Source organism: Acinonyx jubatus, chromosome C1, assembly GCF_027475565.1.
Source record: "Acinonyx jubatus isolate Ajub_Pintada_27869175 chromosome C1, VMU_Ajub_asm_v1.0, whole genome shotgun sequence".
NCBI lineage: Eukaryota > Metazoa > Chordata > Mammalia > Carnivora > Felidae > Acinonyx > Acinonyx jubatus.
The window spans coordinates 73,906,472-73,922,321 of NC_069381.1; the positions used below are offsets into that span (position 1 = coordinate 73,906,472).

Sequence of the window (15,850 nt, forward strand, 5' to 3'; positions counted from 1 at the left end):
CTGCAGCTGCGGCCGCAGCGCCCCGCAAGGAGAAGCTTGAGGCGGCTCCTGGCGTCACCCAGAGGGAGCGACTGAACGAACAGAATCCGGCGCGGGCGGGCGGCGGCGGCGGCGGCGGGCGGGCGGCGAGGGGGAGCCCGCTCCGAGTGCCTTCGCTCCCCGCCGCGCTCCATGAACCGGGCGAAATAAGCCGCGCCTCCAGAAGGGGCTGCGCCTCCATGAATCCCTAGCTTTTTTTTCTTTCGCTCCCCGCTCCTCACCCCCCACCCCGCGTCCCGTCCCGCCTTCTCCCTTCGCCAGCGGCGGCCGCGGCCAGGTGCGGAGTCCAGAGCGGAGCGCAATGGCGTCCAACCCCGAACGGGGGGAGATTCTGCTCACAGAGTTGCAGGTAAGGGCCGCGGCCCGGGCGGGAGGCGCTGGCGGAGAGAGGGAGAAAGTCTGGCGAGGGGTCGGGGGCCCAGGGACGCCGTGCGGCCGCCGCGCCCCTAGCCCGCTAAGTGCGGAAACTCGGGGATGTCACTCGGGAACCGCTTCCTTCGGGAGCCGGACTCTCTTTCCCCGCCAGAGCTCTGGCCTGCCACCCCTTTAATTTGACTCTGCCTGCCAGTGGGACCCCATCTGTGTCGGCTGTCTGCAGCCGGAGTCTGCTCCCACCCGGTCCCCGGAGCGGCCAGCTCACCGCCCCCTCCCTGGTGTCAGAGCCGCCCGCGGACGCCCCTGCAGCCCCCTCCCTCCGCCCGGCCAGGCCCCGCCCCGCCTTTCCCTCGTACACCGCTCCTTAAACTCCTTTGAATGACTCCCAAGCTGTTTTCTCGTCCCTCCCCTTCCCCTCAGACTCCGCACAAAGAGCGCCCCCGTAACTTCCAGCCCCCGGACAAGTTTAAAAAAAACAAAACAAAAAACCTTGTCTCACTAAACGCTTGCCTAACTTCACTAGCCCTCTTCAGGTGACCGCCGAATTTCTTGAATATGAAGGCTGCCCTTCCCCCCCCTTTTCTTTCTTTTCCTTTTCTTTCTTTCTTTTTTTATTAACCAGATGATAGCTGTATGGTCCTCTTGTCTACTGCTCCCTACTCAGATCTGGAAACTTAGATGCTGATGCTTTTCAGGCTTTCATTTTCCCTCCCGTTTGAACACCAGAGAAAGAGCTACAGAAGTTGTTTACAAATGAGCAAGCAGTGGGCTAAGGGAAAGTGTTGGGCACCACATGTCTGCAGGAGACGAGGACAAAATAGATCCCTTCGTTACTTAAGTCTATGTCGAGTAGCAGAATCCTTGTTTTCCATTTACGGCTAGATATTTAATGATGTAGGCACGATTTTTGTCCTTAAGTCTGTGATGTACAGGGGTACCTACACTACTGTGTTGAGTTTATTTTTTATTACTTTGGAGTTTTCCAGAGACGTTCACATTTGGCTTAAAATTTTGTGCTTGTTTTTGACCTAAGATTTATTTTGATTTGTTTTGCTATAGACCTCTTCTAGCTATTAGCTATTCGATTATTGGAGATAGGACTTAGAAGAAAAATATACTTACATTTCTTTTTGTGCGTTGAGCATTTAATTCTTTTAAAAAGATTGAATCTAGATCCTGAAGGGTTGATTCTTGATGATGCCAAAATTGAGTATTGCAACTGCTTCTAAATTTTTTGCTGTATAAATATATTTTTCAATAGATCCCTTTATAAGCTTGGTTTGTTGTTAAGCTAAATGTAAGTTTGAAGGCATTGTTGTAATATTCGATATTTCCTGAACGAAAGTAGAGATTTCAACAGGGTGTACCAGTGCAGGGTTGCAAATTTGGAATCCTTTGAATCAGCTTTGAATTTCCTGTCTTTGGACATGTTGCTGTGTAGTATTCCAGTTACTCTTAGCCTTTTATAAGGTGTTACAGCATACCATATTTGCTAAATGAATGGAATTTATTGTTTTATTACTTCACATAAGGTTTCTAAATGCAGTTTGTTTGAGGCATGTTGGAAATGCTTTCCACTGTCTAGTCTTGAAATATGAAAAGCATACTTTGGTTCTGACTGGGAAAAAATCCATGAAAATGGACAGGAGCATTTTTCTTTGAATGGAATTTCTTCAGAATTATAAAGTATTTGGCATCCTTATTTGTATTTTATAGAAAGTTGTCATAGAATACACTCATTTTGGCACGTGACCTGAAAATATATTTTCATGTGTATTAAAATATAACAGGGATTTTTAATAAGATCAATTTTGACAAGAAGGAAGCAAGTCAAAAAGATGAGAAATTTTAAATACGACTATTTAAAAAATGGGATCAAAGTAGGGGAACAGCTAAAGTTAGACTTTAAAAAAAAGTCTCTTCCAGAAAAAGAATGGGTTTTATATTGTTACCTTATGAGTTGACAAGTATATCTAAAGCATTTTTATTGATGTATTTGACTCCCAGTTTGTTTTTGTTTTTAATTTTTTAAAGTTTTTTTATTTTGAGAGAGAGAGAGCGCAAGCATGAGCACAAGCAGGGGAGGAACAGAGATAGGGAGAGAGAGAGTCCCAAGCAGGCCCTGCACAGACAGTGCAGAGCCCCATGTGGGGCTCAAACCCATGAACTGTGAAATCATGACCTGAGCTGAAATCAAGACTCAGATACTTCAGCAACAGGTGCCCCTTGACTCCCAGTTTTAATAAAAGTTACTGCATATGAACTTTATTATGTGTGTTAAATTGAGAACATTATTTATATCAGCATGTAAGATAAATGTTGGCAAAATTTGCTTCACCAAGTACTGTATATCCATCTGTTCAGTTCAGATGTTTGACTATTTCATTGGGTCATGGAATTAGTAGATAGTAGCCAAATATTTATCAAGTGTGTTTGGAGAACTAGTTTTTAAAAAGCATCTAAGTTGTTTGAATTTATTTAAATTGAGAAATTAACATGGAGTTCTTAATGCTTCTCTGACATACTGATTTTAAGTAATTATGTAGCAAATTTTAAACTGCTGTTTAGTAGTTAAAAACTGTTACTTTGCTATATCTTGTCTAGGGGAATACTTGTCTCTGAAAGTTACATGTTACAGTCTACTTTTAATGAAATTGATATTTATTTTTAGAAACATTGTATATCCAACATTTTAAAGTTATTTTTCAAATTATATTGCAGAATTTGAAATACTTTACTACTTGAGTTGGAATTGGCTTATTAATAACCCTTAGTTGTGGAAAACAAAACCTGAAACCATAGTGTTTTTCCTTATTAATTATTGTAATATTTCTATGGAGTAATGTTTCTAACTCTTGCTAGTAATTTAGGAGGCTTATTTAACAAGGAATCATTAATGAAGTACACATAAACTTTGATGGCTAGAGGCTTCACTGTATAAAGAAGAATATTTACTATCATAAAAATAAAAAGGCTATTAAAAAATATAAACTTAATTGGCAGTTTCTAATTTTTATCTTGTATAACTAACTTGTTTTATCCTGTTCTCTTTATTTTTTATTTGAGGTAGTAACTTAGATATTTTTGGTGGGGCCAAAGAAATTAAAGTTTATTTTTAAGGAAACTGGATTAATGAAAACTATATAAAGAACTCAAAATGAAAATATTGGCTACAAGGAAAAATGATTTCTGTGTTCTATTGGTAGTCTGTAATTCAGCAGTGCTTTGTTGTTGGGAATAAGGTGTAATAGTTTACAAAAACTAACAGTACAAAATAACCTTTTTGCAGGTTTTCATCATTTAATGATTACTGTTTCTGGTGCAAGTTGTTGAATGTTTGCAGAAATCCTTCCCAAAGATTTTGCATTTCTTTGTAGTCTATCCATAAAATGAACTTTGCTTTAAAATTTTAAGCTCATGTGTAACCAAGCTATGTATTTGGCACTTAGTAGGCACACAATACATTAATGAGAAGACACCCTTCATTTGTCACCTACAACGAAATGTCTTTTGACTTTTCTAAGAGAAATTGACTATTGCCCTAAGAAATTACTTAATTTTTTTAAATTTTCATTTCTAATCCCTTATCCCAACAATATTCCCTTGAAAAGTTCAGAAGAGATTTTTGCACTAGTTATACCTTTGTACAAATTTTACCTATTTGGTGGGAAATTGGGTGACATCTAAGTTTGCAGTTATGTTGGAAAGTAGAAAGCCTCTCTGTTGGGAGAATAAAGATTTTAGGGTGGTTAGAGGAATGCAGTATGAGAAAGTAAGCAGGATAGGTAAGATGAGTTTTAGAATTCTTTTAAGTTATAAACATAATACATGTTCATTATAGAAAATCTGGAAGTAGAGAAAAGCACAAAGAAAATAAAAAAGGTGCTCATGGTTCTGTTACTCAGAGATAACTGACAAATTGTTCCAATTTATAAATCCCATGGCATTTTGATCAATTTCATGTTTCCACCCCTCCTTTTTAACTGAGGTAAATTTGATATACAATATTTTGTAACTTTAAGGCATACAGTGTATTGATTTAATATTTTTCCTCCCTTTATCCCACTTATTAGAATCTTATTTTTTTAAGTTTATTTATTTATTTTGAGAGAGTAAGTGAGCACATACATGCATGTGTGCACAAGCAGGGAAGGTGCAAAGAAGGATAGAGAGATTCCCAAGCAGGCTCTGCACTGTCCATGCAGGTCATGATCTTGTGGTTCCTGAGTTTGAGCCCCGCATTGGGCTCCATGCTGACAGCACAGAGCTTGCTTGGAATTCTCTCTCTCTTTGTCTCTCTTTGCCCTTCCCTGTTCTCTCTCTCTCTCTCTCTCTCTCTCTCTCTCTCTCTCTCTCTCTCTCTCAAAATAAATAAACATTAAAGAGAAGAGGTTCGAAGGATTTTAAGATAGAAGTAGCCATATGTTAAAATTTCCTGCCACTAGTTCTAGATACATGGATCTTACTAGCTTTATTGACTATTTTACGTCAAAGTATTTTGATTTTGAGTCAGTACTGTGAGATACAGTTGAGGTAAAAGGTAAGTGAAGAAGTACAGTATGGACATAGTAATAGGCAATGGTGATACATAGCATCAATTCTTTGAATAATAAATTGATACAATGTGGTTTTCCAGCTTAGATTTTATTATTGCCTCTTTGAATAAAATGCAGCATATCTTATTGAATAAGGCATGTCTTTAAATAACTTACCAAATATTTACTACTTAGGTAAAAGTCTGTGTGCTGAAACTAGTGTTACAAAATGATGGGTTCCAAATGGATTATGTTTTTCTGTCATCTCTAGTATAATGCAGATTATTTCTAGTCTTGTACAATTTATCTTCATGTATGATCCCTGTTAAAACGGAGAGGTAGAGGGGCACCTTCTGGACGTTGTCTGTTTACCTCAGGGCTTTGCATCTTATACCTTGGGCTCTTCTCTTTTTGCTTTTCACATTTGGCAACAGTAGATTTTTATGCCTTTTATCAGGTTATTCCTGTGTGCCCCCTTTTAAACAAAAAAAGAGTGGAGTAGTAGTTTGTAAAGATAAGTATTACTTAAAACAATGTTACTTCCAGATGTATGCATGATGTTTAAATAGAATGGTTAATTCTGCATCATTTCCTTGTAAGATGTACTGTGTCAAACAATTATCAAATGTCTACTATATTTCAAAAACCTATTTTACTCTATAAAAAAGTCATATAACACTTAATGATTAACTTTGATATACATCAGATATAATATGATTAACTTTGATATACATCAGAGTTCAAAGTTGGCAGCAAAGTTGGAAGGTAGTTAAAAGCGTTAAAAAGATATTTAAAATTTCGAATGGGAAAACATACTAATGAAAAAGTAGCTTCTAATATCTTAGAGAAGCAGAAATAGAAAACATTTATCTTGATATATGTCTAGTTTCTCTTAATTTTATCTAATAAAACCTTATTTGAAATTAGCAGTATGTCATATATGGTTTTTGCAATCTCACAAAGTAAACTGTGTAATATTACATATATATTATATGTTTAAAATGAAGAACAGAGGGGCGCCTGGGTGGCTCAGTTGGTTAAAAGCTGCCTACTTCAGCTCAGGTCATGATCTCACAGTCTGTGGGTTCGAGCCCTGCATCGGGTTCTGTGCTGACAGCTCAGAGCCTGGAGCCTGCTTCAGATTCTGTGTCTCCCTCTCTTTCTGCTCCTCCCCCACTCATGCTCTCTCTCTCTCTCAAAAATGAATAAACATTTAAAAAAATTGAAATGAAGAATAGAAAAGCTTGGGAGGAGTATATTTGATGATAAATACCTTAGATTTGAAGGTAAATGTTAGCGTCACATTATAAAGATGAACTGATACAAAAGAATTACATAACATGGCGTGCCTAGGTGGCTCAGTTAATTGAGGGCCTGACCCAATTTCTGCTCAGGTCATAGTCCCAGGGTCATGGGACCAAGCCCTGCATCAGGCTCCATGCTGAGCATGGAACTTCCTTGAGATTCTCTCTCCCCCTCTGCCCATCTTCCCCACTTGTGCATTCTCTCTCTCTCTAAACTTAAAAAAAAATTACATAACGTATGTTATTAGGATCTATTTTAGAAACTTGGAGGTGGTTTGCTTTTTCTAATTAAAGCTTTGCTTCCCTGACTCACAAACACCTTAACTTGTTGGAAAATTGTGGTAGAATTTGGAATTTATTTTAGATTATCCAAGACATACTTACATGTCTAAATATCATACATATATTTGTTAAATATTATGTTTTACACACTAATCATATTATTTTCCCTTTCCTGTAGTTGCTACCTTAGTGACTGTCTAAGGAGGTGCTTGTTTTGCCTGTTTAAGAATTTTCATTGAACAAATTTCATTAAATTTGGGTTTTTTTTTTCCTTTTATTAAACCTTAGGTACACTGCATTGGATTAATTATCCACCTGTTTATCATTATAATATGCACCCAGGGACCACCACTCACTCCCCACCTCCCCTAGAAGCTAGGAACTTAACCTACATGTGGTTTTTCTCCATTCCACCCCCTATCTTCACCTTCTTGTTAACTGAGGTAAAGATCATCTTGAGTCCTGTGTTCATTCTCTTCCTTTATATTTAGTTTTGCTAGATATATAATTTGAAAAGATGTCTTTAGTTTTAATTGTGTTTGTATAATTGTGTTGAATGTAATCTTTCTTAACTTGATTTTTCACCTGTGACTGCTGATTTATTCATATTGCATGTTGCTGTAGTCAGTCGTTTTAATTGCTGTGTAATATTTCACTGAGTAAAATACTCATCAACTTTTCCCTTGTTGAATATTTGAATACTTACTCTCCCTTGTTGAGCAGTTCGTTACTTTCCAGTTTTTGTAGTGGTGACCAGTGTTACTTTTGATATTCTGTGCATTTTTCCTATTGTATACATATAAGAGTTTCTATTCATTATATACATGAAGGTAGAATTGCCATCTCACAGGGTAAGTGAATGCCCAACTTCCAGTATGATTGTACCAATTTATGTTCATATCAGCAATATATTGAGATGAAAGGGCCTTTGATTATCCATCTTCTCTGACATTTGATATTGTCTTTTAATTTTTACAAGTCAGAAGAGTGTAAAATGCTGTTTCATTGTCATCTTGATTGTATTTTCCAGATCATCACTAATGTAGAACATTTCTTTTTATGTTTACTGGCCCTTTATGTTTCCTTTTCAGTGAAATTCCTATTCATGTCTCTTGCCTGTTTTTCTGTTTTTCTTACTGATTTATAGAAACTATTTTCTTCACATTAATCCTTTGTGTATATTGTGAATGTCTTCTCTCAGTTTGTAACTTGTCTTTTCACTCTCTTTCAGGGAGTTTGTGGGAGGGACAATTTTAAATGTTTTACCTTTTTGGCAAATATTTAGAATAATTTATATCATTGTGATCAGCAAGGCTGTACTTAATATCTTATTCTGGATTTCGTATAGAAAGGGTAAAGTTATACAGTTTTGACCTGTGGTTCACAAACTGTCCAAATGAACAACCATAGAAAGTTGTATAAAATGTTGTATCACATACTAAGGACTCAAAAGTTAGTTGAGTCAATTAAAGAATAAATTCATGACCAAAAAAAGTAGGGAAAATTATATATGTAAATAGTTTATCAGCTGCTGGTTTTTCCCATTCCATACATATCTCTTCCGTACAAACTATTATTAATTATTAATATTTTTTCTTTAAAGAATAAGCTGGACAGTTATGTGCATAGCTTGTTAATAAACTGCTGGAGTTGATCTAATGCCGGAGTTGATTTAATGCTGGATATAAAAAAATTATTGCAGAATTTACTGGTATTTACAAACCTGGAATCTTTTTTTTTTTTTTTTTTTTTGAGAGAGAGAGAGAGAGAGAGAGCGCATGCAGGAGCAAGTAGGGGAGGGGCAGAGGGAGAAGGAGAGAGAGAATCTCAAGCAGGCTCCATGCTCAGTGCAGAGCTAGACACTGGGCTTGATCTCCTGACTGAGAGATCATGACCTGAACCAAAATCAAGAGTCAGACACTCAGTGATGCTAAGTGAAATAAGCCATACAGAGAAAGACAGATACCATATGGTTTCACTCTTATGTGGATCCTGAGAAACTTAACAGAAACCCATGGGGGAGGGGAAGGAAAAAAAAAAAAAGAGGTTAGAGTGGGAGAAAGCCAAAGCATAAGAGACTGTTAAAAAACTGAGAACAAACTGAGGGTTGATGGGGGGTGGGAGGGAGGGGAGGGTGGGTGATGGGTATTGAGGAGGGCACCTTTTGGAATGAGCACTGGGTGTTGTATGGAAACCAATTTGACAATAAGTTTCATATATTAAAAAAAAAGAAAAAAGTCAGACACTCAATTGACTGAGCCACTCAGGGACCTCTACAAACCTGGATTTTTTTTTTTAAGTTTATTTATTTATTTTGAGGCAGGGAGGGGCAGAGGGAGAGAGAGGGAGTCCCAAGCAGGTGCTCCACACTGTCAGGGAGGAGCCCAGTATGGGGCTCAAACTCATGAACCATGAGATCATGACCTGAGCCAGAGTCTGAACCTCAACTGACTGAGCCACCCAGGAGCCCCCAGACCTAGAATCTTAAATGCACTTCTTGTCAGTGCTGTGGTATCTTTTGATGGGGGGGGGGGGAAGGCTTAGTTTTGATTTTAGTCAAATTTGTCAATCTTTTATTATAATTGCTTTTTGTATAAGAAACTATTCCTTACTTTGGATCTAACAGTCACCTATTTTTCTACTAAGAGTTGTGGTGTTTTGTTTTTTATATTTAAGTCCGTACATCTGGAGTTGATTTTTGAATACAGAGTAAAATAAAGGTCTGAGTTATTTTTTAATTTTTAAAATATGAAATATATATCAATATTTCTTGTAATGTAAATTTACAATAGAACATTTTTCAGTTTTTACAGCAGAAACATTTCTGAATAGCCTTATTTAATTTTTGCAAGCTGTAAGTTAAGGGTACATCCATACTAGGTCATGTGATGAATTATACTTGAAGTTATCCTTATCTAAATCATTAGATAAGTACCAGCTTATGGTTTTTCTGTTTCTTGTTATATCCTCTGAAGCCTTTGGTCAGTAAGACCCTTGATTTACCTCTTAATTCTGCATCACATTCCCCAGTTGTGGCTTAAACCTTCTATATTTTCTTAAGTCTGATCTATTCCTGCTGCTTTGTTCTCAGCAAATGACTCACCTAGTCACTGCCTCTACTAAGTGATACATAGTATTTAATAATCTGAGTTTCCCCAACTTTTCTTCTTGTCTAAGATTTCTTACTCAGTTCTAAGGAAAAATTGACCTGAGGCTATAATTTCCTAGACTTCTGCTTCTTTTGGAATATCATTCCATTCTTTGCAGGATGGGGCTTTCATTCTCCCCTCTTTTCCTAGAAATAAGTTCACATCTCTCCTTTGTTTAAGAAAATGCTTTTTAAAAATACTGTTGTCCCCTCAAGCTTCTTTTAATTTTCACATTCCTTAAAGGAAATTTCTTAGCTGTGTTTATTTTATGCCACTTATTTCTTAACTTTTAAAAATATTACATCTGTCCCAATTTTTCTGTTGAAATTCTTCTCTTAAATGCATCAGTGACCTTCTACTTCCTCTAGTCTTTTGAGGCAATTGATACTGCTTTAGCATCCTGAAACTCTCTTGTTTAAACTAAACTTTGTGGACCCTGTACAATATTGGCTACTTTCTTTCATCATAATCTGCCTATATTTGTTACTATCTATTGCTTTTCTTTTAATAACTCCCTCCCTAGTTTAAATGTTCTGCTTGTTTCTAGCCTGTTTTTCCTCTACTGTACTCTTTAGATTAACCACCAGAATTAATCACCTTGTTTTGTCAAGGTTGCAGGGAATACAAAGCCATTTAAATTAGCTTAAACAATAATTGGATTCATTGGAAGGCTACAGGGACATCGCACTTAACCCAAAGGTGGGATATATAGCCATGTCCCATGAGTACTGAACAGGAAACTAAAGGCTTCCTTTTCTAGGGCTACATGTTCTCATATCTCTTCTTAAGTATGTGCATTGCTTTATATTTCCTGTATACTGGTTTTCTTTCATGTGGTCCCCAAAAGGCACTCCCAACTTCTGAATTTCCATGAACTCTGTAAGTCTAATATCTACAGTTACTTGACTCATTTATTCTGTGCCACAATTCTAAATTCTTAATGAGGAAATTTGATTGACCCCATATAGAACATGTACACCTGATCTGGTCAACTATGGCAATGGAGGGATGGAGTTCTCAGCACTGATAAGTGCAATATGACTGCAGGGACTCTTCTGTGAGTTAGAAATAGGGGCTGTTCTCTAAGAAGGGACTGTAGGTTAGAAAGCACTTTTCTGTTTAAGCCCTTTTAGTTACTTCCCATTAATTATATAATAAAATATAACAGACCTTCCATCATCCAGCTATTCTCAGTCTTTTCAGAGTTTTCTCCCCATATGTTATTCTGTCGTATTAAACTATTTGCAGTTCTTGGAATGACACTGCTTTATACCTCTGACTCTTTGTATTTACTGTTTCTGACTTTAAGAATAGTAGTATTGAGGCACCTGGATGGCTCAGTCAGTTGAGCATCCAACTCTTGAGTTTGGCTCAGGTCATGATCCCTGGATAATGGTATCAAGCCCTGCATCGTGCTCTGCCCTGTGCATGGAGCCTGAGATTCTCTCTTTCCCACTGCCCTCTCCCCAGCTCTATCTCTAAAAAAAAAAAAAAGCAGTATTGATCATCTGCCTGAAAACTTTTGACAAATTGGACACTGCTTAAAATTCTACCAAGAAAATTCTACATCCACTGAATGTATGAATATATTCATATCATATAATTAAGAGAAATTTTCTTTAAGATACATTTTTGATAAGTAAATTTAGTGATTGGTCATGTAGCATTTTGATCCATTGGTAAATTTGCCTCCTTCCCATTTTGCAGCTCCTGTTACTGAGTATATCACCCAATATAGGAGTTAATTGTTAAATTCTATGTGTGTCCCTCACTTTTTTTAAATTTTATTTTGAGGGGGGGAAGGGTAGAGAGAGAGAGGGGAAGAGAGAAAAATCTCAAATAGGCTCCATACCATAAATACAGAGCCAGAGGTAGGGCTTGATCTCATGAACTGTGAGATCATGACCTGAGCCAAAATCAAGAGTCGGACACTTAACCTGCTGAGCCACCCAGCACCCTTGTCTCTCCCTTTCAGTATAAGAATTAGGTCTTACTCATCTTTATGTACTTAGCACCTGGCCTATAGCTTATGCTTGAATAAAATAAGTGATTTCTGTGACTGATTCATAACTGATTTATTACATCTGACTTCTCTATATTTTTACATATTTTTTTTTCTTTTAAGTAGGTTCCATGCCCAGCACAGAGCCCAATGTGGGGCTTGAACTCATGACCCCGAAATCATGACCTGAGCTCAAGAGTCGGACCCTCAACCGACTGAGCCACCCAGGTGCCCCTCTATATTTTTTAAAGTTTACCATTCTTCTGGTTGCCTGTGCTAGAAATCTGCTGGTCACTTTTATTTGACTACTGTCTCAGCCTCTTCAGTTGATTTTTCTAATTATGCAACTTGAATTCATTTATTACTTTGCTACTGTCCAAGTTTGGGCCCACATTATCATTTGGACAATACAGTATCTTCATATTCCACCTCTACCTCTTCAGTCTCATTCTGTTTTATTTAGATTATGTACCACTGCCAGATTCAATAGTTGTCTCCAGCACTCAGTGACTCCTTACTGCCTGAGAGATATAGCCCTAATTCCTTAGCTTAGCACTGAAGGCTGTCATTATTGTAGTTACAAATTACCTTTTAATCCTTGACTCTTTTCATTCAAGTAGCTTATTTTTCAGGCACTGCATGAGTAGTAATGTTTTTTTACCTATATATATTCTTGCTATATTCTATCTACTGGAAGGCTTTTTTTTAAAGACCCAATTCAGATTCTCCTTTTTTCCCCTTACCCCTTGTCACGTGTAACCTGCCCTCAAAACTTAAGCAGGAAATTTTCTATCTCATATTTATCATATATTGCATTGCACTATAGTTGTTTGTATCCTACCTGATTTCTCTCTCCTTAGCTGAGTGCTTAAAATTATTGAGGATATCTTATAAATTATTATTTATAAACTTATTATTATAAATTATTGAGGATATCTTATCTCTTTAGTCCTAAGCAGGGCAACTTGTTCATAGCAGCTACTTATTGTTGTTGAATAAATAAGTCACATGTCTGAAAATCCTCAGGTTTTACATTTATTACTTTAAACTTTTCTCTGCTTTTGTTTTAGTATTTATGAAGAAGCATAACTGCATCGCATCATTTTTCTTTAGATAAAGCTACTTAAGAGGTAGATAAGTTTATTTTCTTCAGTCATAATAATTGAGTTCTCCATCTCAGACTGAGAATTTTCTATTGGCAGAGTGACAGTGTCTTGATATAACTGAAGCAAAAGTATTAAAACTAATAAGCTTCATTATTAAAAACAAATTACAACTTCATATTGGTGTTTTATCACTTAAGACAATTCTACTGAAGTAGAGCTATTATCTCCACTTTATAGGTAAGAGAGCTAAAGTTTAGAGAAGTTAAATAACTTCTCCATAGTCACATAATTAGCCTAAACCAAGATGAAATCCAGGTCTCACTGCCTTGAGAGCACAAATTCCTCTCAACCCACATACTGTAGTTCCTCTTTCTTTTGGCATTTTTCTGTGCTTCTTTTTATCCCAAATGCATCTCTACTCCAGTAATCACAGCATGTTAATAACCACTGGGTCAGGGACCAGTGCTGTTCATGATATTTTCACACTAAGGACAATGTATGAGTATGTATTCTGCTGTATATGTTGATATAAAATTGTGAATTTTTAACTAAAGGGGTGGACTGTCCTCCATTCTGAGATTTTACCATTCTACTTCTCTTTACTTCCTTTCTTGATGTCAAAAAGTACTATTTCTTAAGAGGTGAGGAAGATGGGATGCCTGGGTGGCTCAGTTGGTTAAGCCTCCCAACTCTCGATTTTGGTTCAGGTCATGATCTCACTGTTGGTGAGATCTAGCCCCATTCTGGGCTCATAGCGCAAAGCCTACTTGCGACTCTCTCTCTCCCTCTCTTTCTGCCCTTCCCTTTCTCCTTCCCCACCCTCTCAAAATAAATAAGTTAATAAACTTTAAAATATGATGAAGATAATTGTAATGCTTAACTGGCAATATAATAAATCAGTAACCATATATATATATATATATATATTTGCCAAATTTCTTCTTGGAATTTACTAATCAGTAATTTCAAAGCCTAGTTAAAATCACTGGTCTAATAGGTAATTCAAGTTTTAGAAGCCTATAAACCTAGGTTTAATTTTTCTTTTCTAATGTTTATTTTTGAGAGACAGAGTGTGAGTGTTGGAGGGGCAGAGAGAGAGGGAGACATAGAATCTGAAGTAGGCACCAGGCTCCGAGCCGTCAGCCCAGAACCCAAGGCAAGGCTTGAAGCTACAAACCATGAGATCATGACCTGAGCTGAAGTCAGATGCTTCACCGACTGAGCCACCCAGGTGCCCCATAAACCTAGGTTTAAATCTCATATTTAACACATGTTAGCTGTCTGGCTTGGTAAGTGTTATTTAGCAACATGAGACAAGTTTTCTTATAAAAATGGGGATAATTTCTGGCTCAGAAGGTTATTGTATTTGTTTTTAATTTTTGTTAATGTTTATTTTTGAGAGAGAGAGAGCATACACGTGAGTGAGGGAGGGGCAGATAGGAAGGGAGACAGAATCTGAAGCAGGCTCCAGGCTCCAAGCTGTCAGCACAGAGCCTGATGCAGGGCTCGAACCCACAAACCATGAAATCATGACCTGAGCTGAAGTTGGACACTTAACTGACTGAGCCACCCAGGTACCCCAGTATTTTTTTTTTTAATAATGATGTACATTATACATAGAGTGCCTGGGATATAGTAAATAGTAACTCTAGTTTAATACTAGGCTAGTATTTAATACTAGGCTACTACTAATACTACTATTTAATACTAGGCTAGTATTTAATACTAGGCTAATACTAGTTTAAAACTAGTAACCCTAGTTTAATACTAGGCTGACAGCCTAGTTGAAGTTGGGTGTTAGGGACCTAGAGAGCTGGTCATGCTTCATAGGCTTATTGTTTTCCCTTCTTTCTTCTTTTGCATCATAGAGGGCATAATGAGGATAGCTATCTGAAAGTGTGTGTATTTCCATGGTTGTCTTCGTTTAAAATAACAGTATGCTGAAATTAGGTGGGTAAGAATAATTAAAGAAATCATAGGTTGATATATGATGAACTTCTCCGATTGAGTTTTCATTTAAGAATCTGTGGTTTGGGGCTGCCTGGCTGGCTCAGTCAGTAGAGTATGTAAATCTTAATCTCAGGATCATAAGTTCAAGCCCCACATTGGGCATGGAGCTTACTTAAAAGTAAAAAGAAAATCTGTGGTGTGTTATTTGTCTTGCAAAAAATATGTGTTGCAAATATGGAGCTATAGACCAGTTATTTCATGAAACTGTTTAAGTTCAGATCCTTATTTTGTTCTTTCTCAGAAGCTTTTGGACTTTTTATAAATTTGAACTAAGGTTATGCATCTGCAAAGTCCAGAATGGTCCTGCACATTTCAGCACTAGAGAAACAGATTTATGGTAATATACTTCTGAGTATTAATAAATAATACCAACTCTGTAGTTGAAAATGCTTGAAGTTTGTGTATATTATAGTAAATGTCCAATTGTTTGTTGCTTATTGGTTAGCATAACTGACTTTCTATTTTGTTGCTATAGAAATCTTATCTTTGAACTCCGGTATCAGGAGGGTGTTCATTTTACTATAAATTGTTGTTCTGGTACATGTTTTCATTGTATTAAAACCTCCTGGGGCACCTGGATGGCTCAGTGGGTTAAGCGGCCGACTTTGGCTCAGGTCATGATCTCGCGGTCCGTGAGTTCGAGCCCCGCGTCGGGCTCTGTGCTGACAGCTCAGAGCCTGGAGCCTGTTTCAGATTCTGTGTCTCCCTCTCTCTGACCCTCCCCTGTTCATACTCTGTCTCTCCCTGTCTCAAAAATAAATAAAACGTTAAAAAAAAAAAAACACCTCATAAAACTCTATACAAAATCCTACAGTTAGTTTTGGTGTGTCTTTTCAAGGATGGTTGAGTAGCCAACAGGAACTTTAAATATCAGATCTAAAGCAAAATTCTTGCTTTATCAAATCCCTAAAAACACTGTACTGAGTCTATAAAAAGGGAGTGGGGGAAGAGGGAATGAGGTAACTTTCCTTTTGCTCTCTTTGAGCAACCTCTTTGAGGTTGACAAAATGGTGGATAATTCTTTTAGTATAATATAATGGTAATTATA

General features: G+C 37.3%; 1 protein-coding gene across 2 annotated transcripts in view; it reads left to right on the forward strand.

Moving 5' to 3' along the window:
- Positions 1-254: 254 nt before the first annotated feature.
- Positions 255-15,850, forward strand: part of PKN2 (protein kinase N2) — a 128,188-nt gene continuing 112,592 nt past the window's right edge. For both annotated transcript variants that reach the window (XM_027058676.2, XM_027058677.2), the window contains exon 1: positions 255-388. In XM_027058676.2, coding sequence (XP_026914477.1) covers positions 341-388 — 48 coding nt within the window. In that variant the 5' untranslated portion in view covers positions 255-340. The remainder of the gene's footprint in view (positions 389-15,850) is intronic.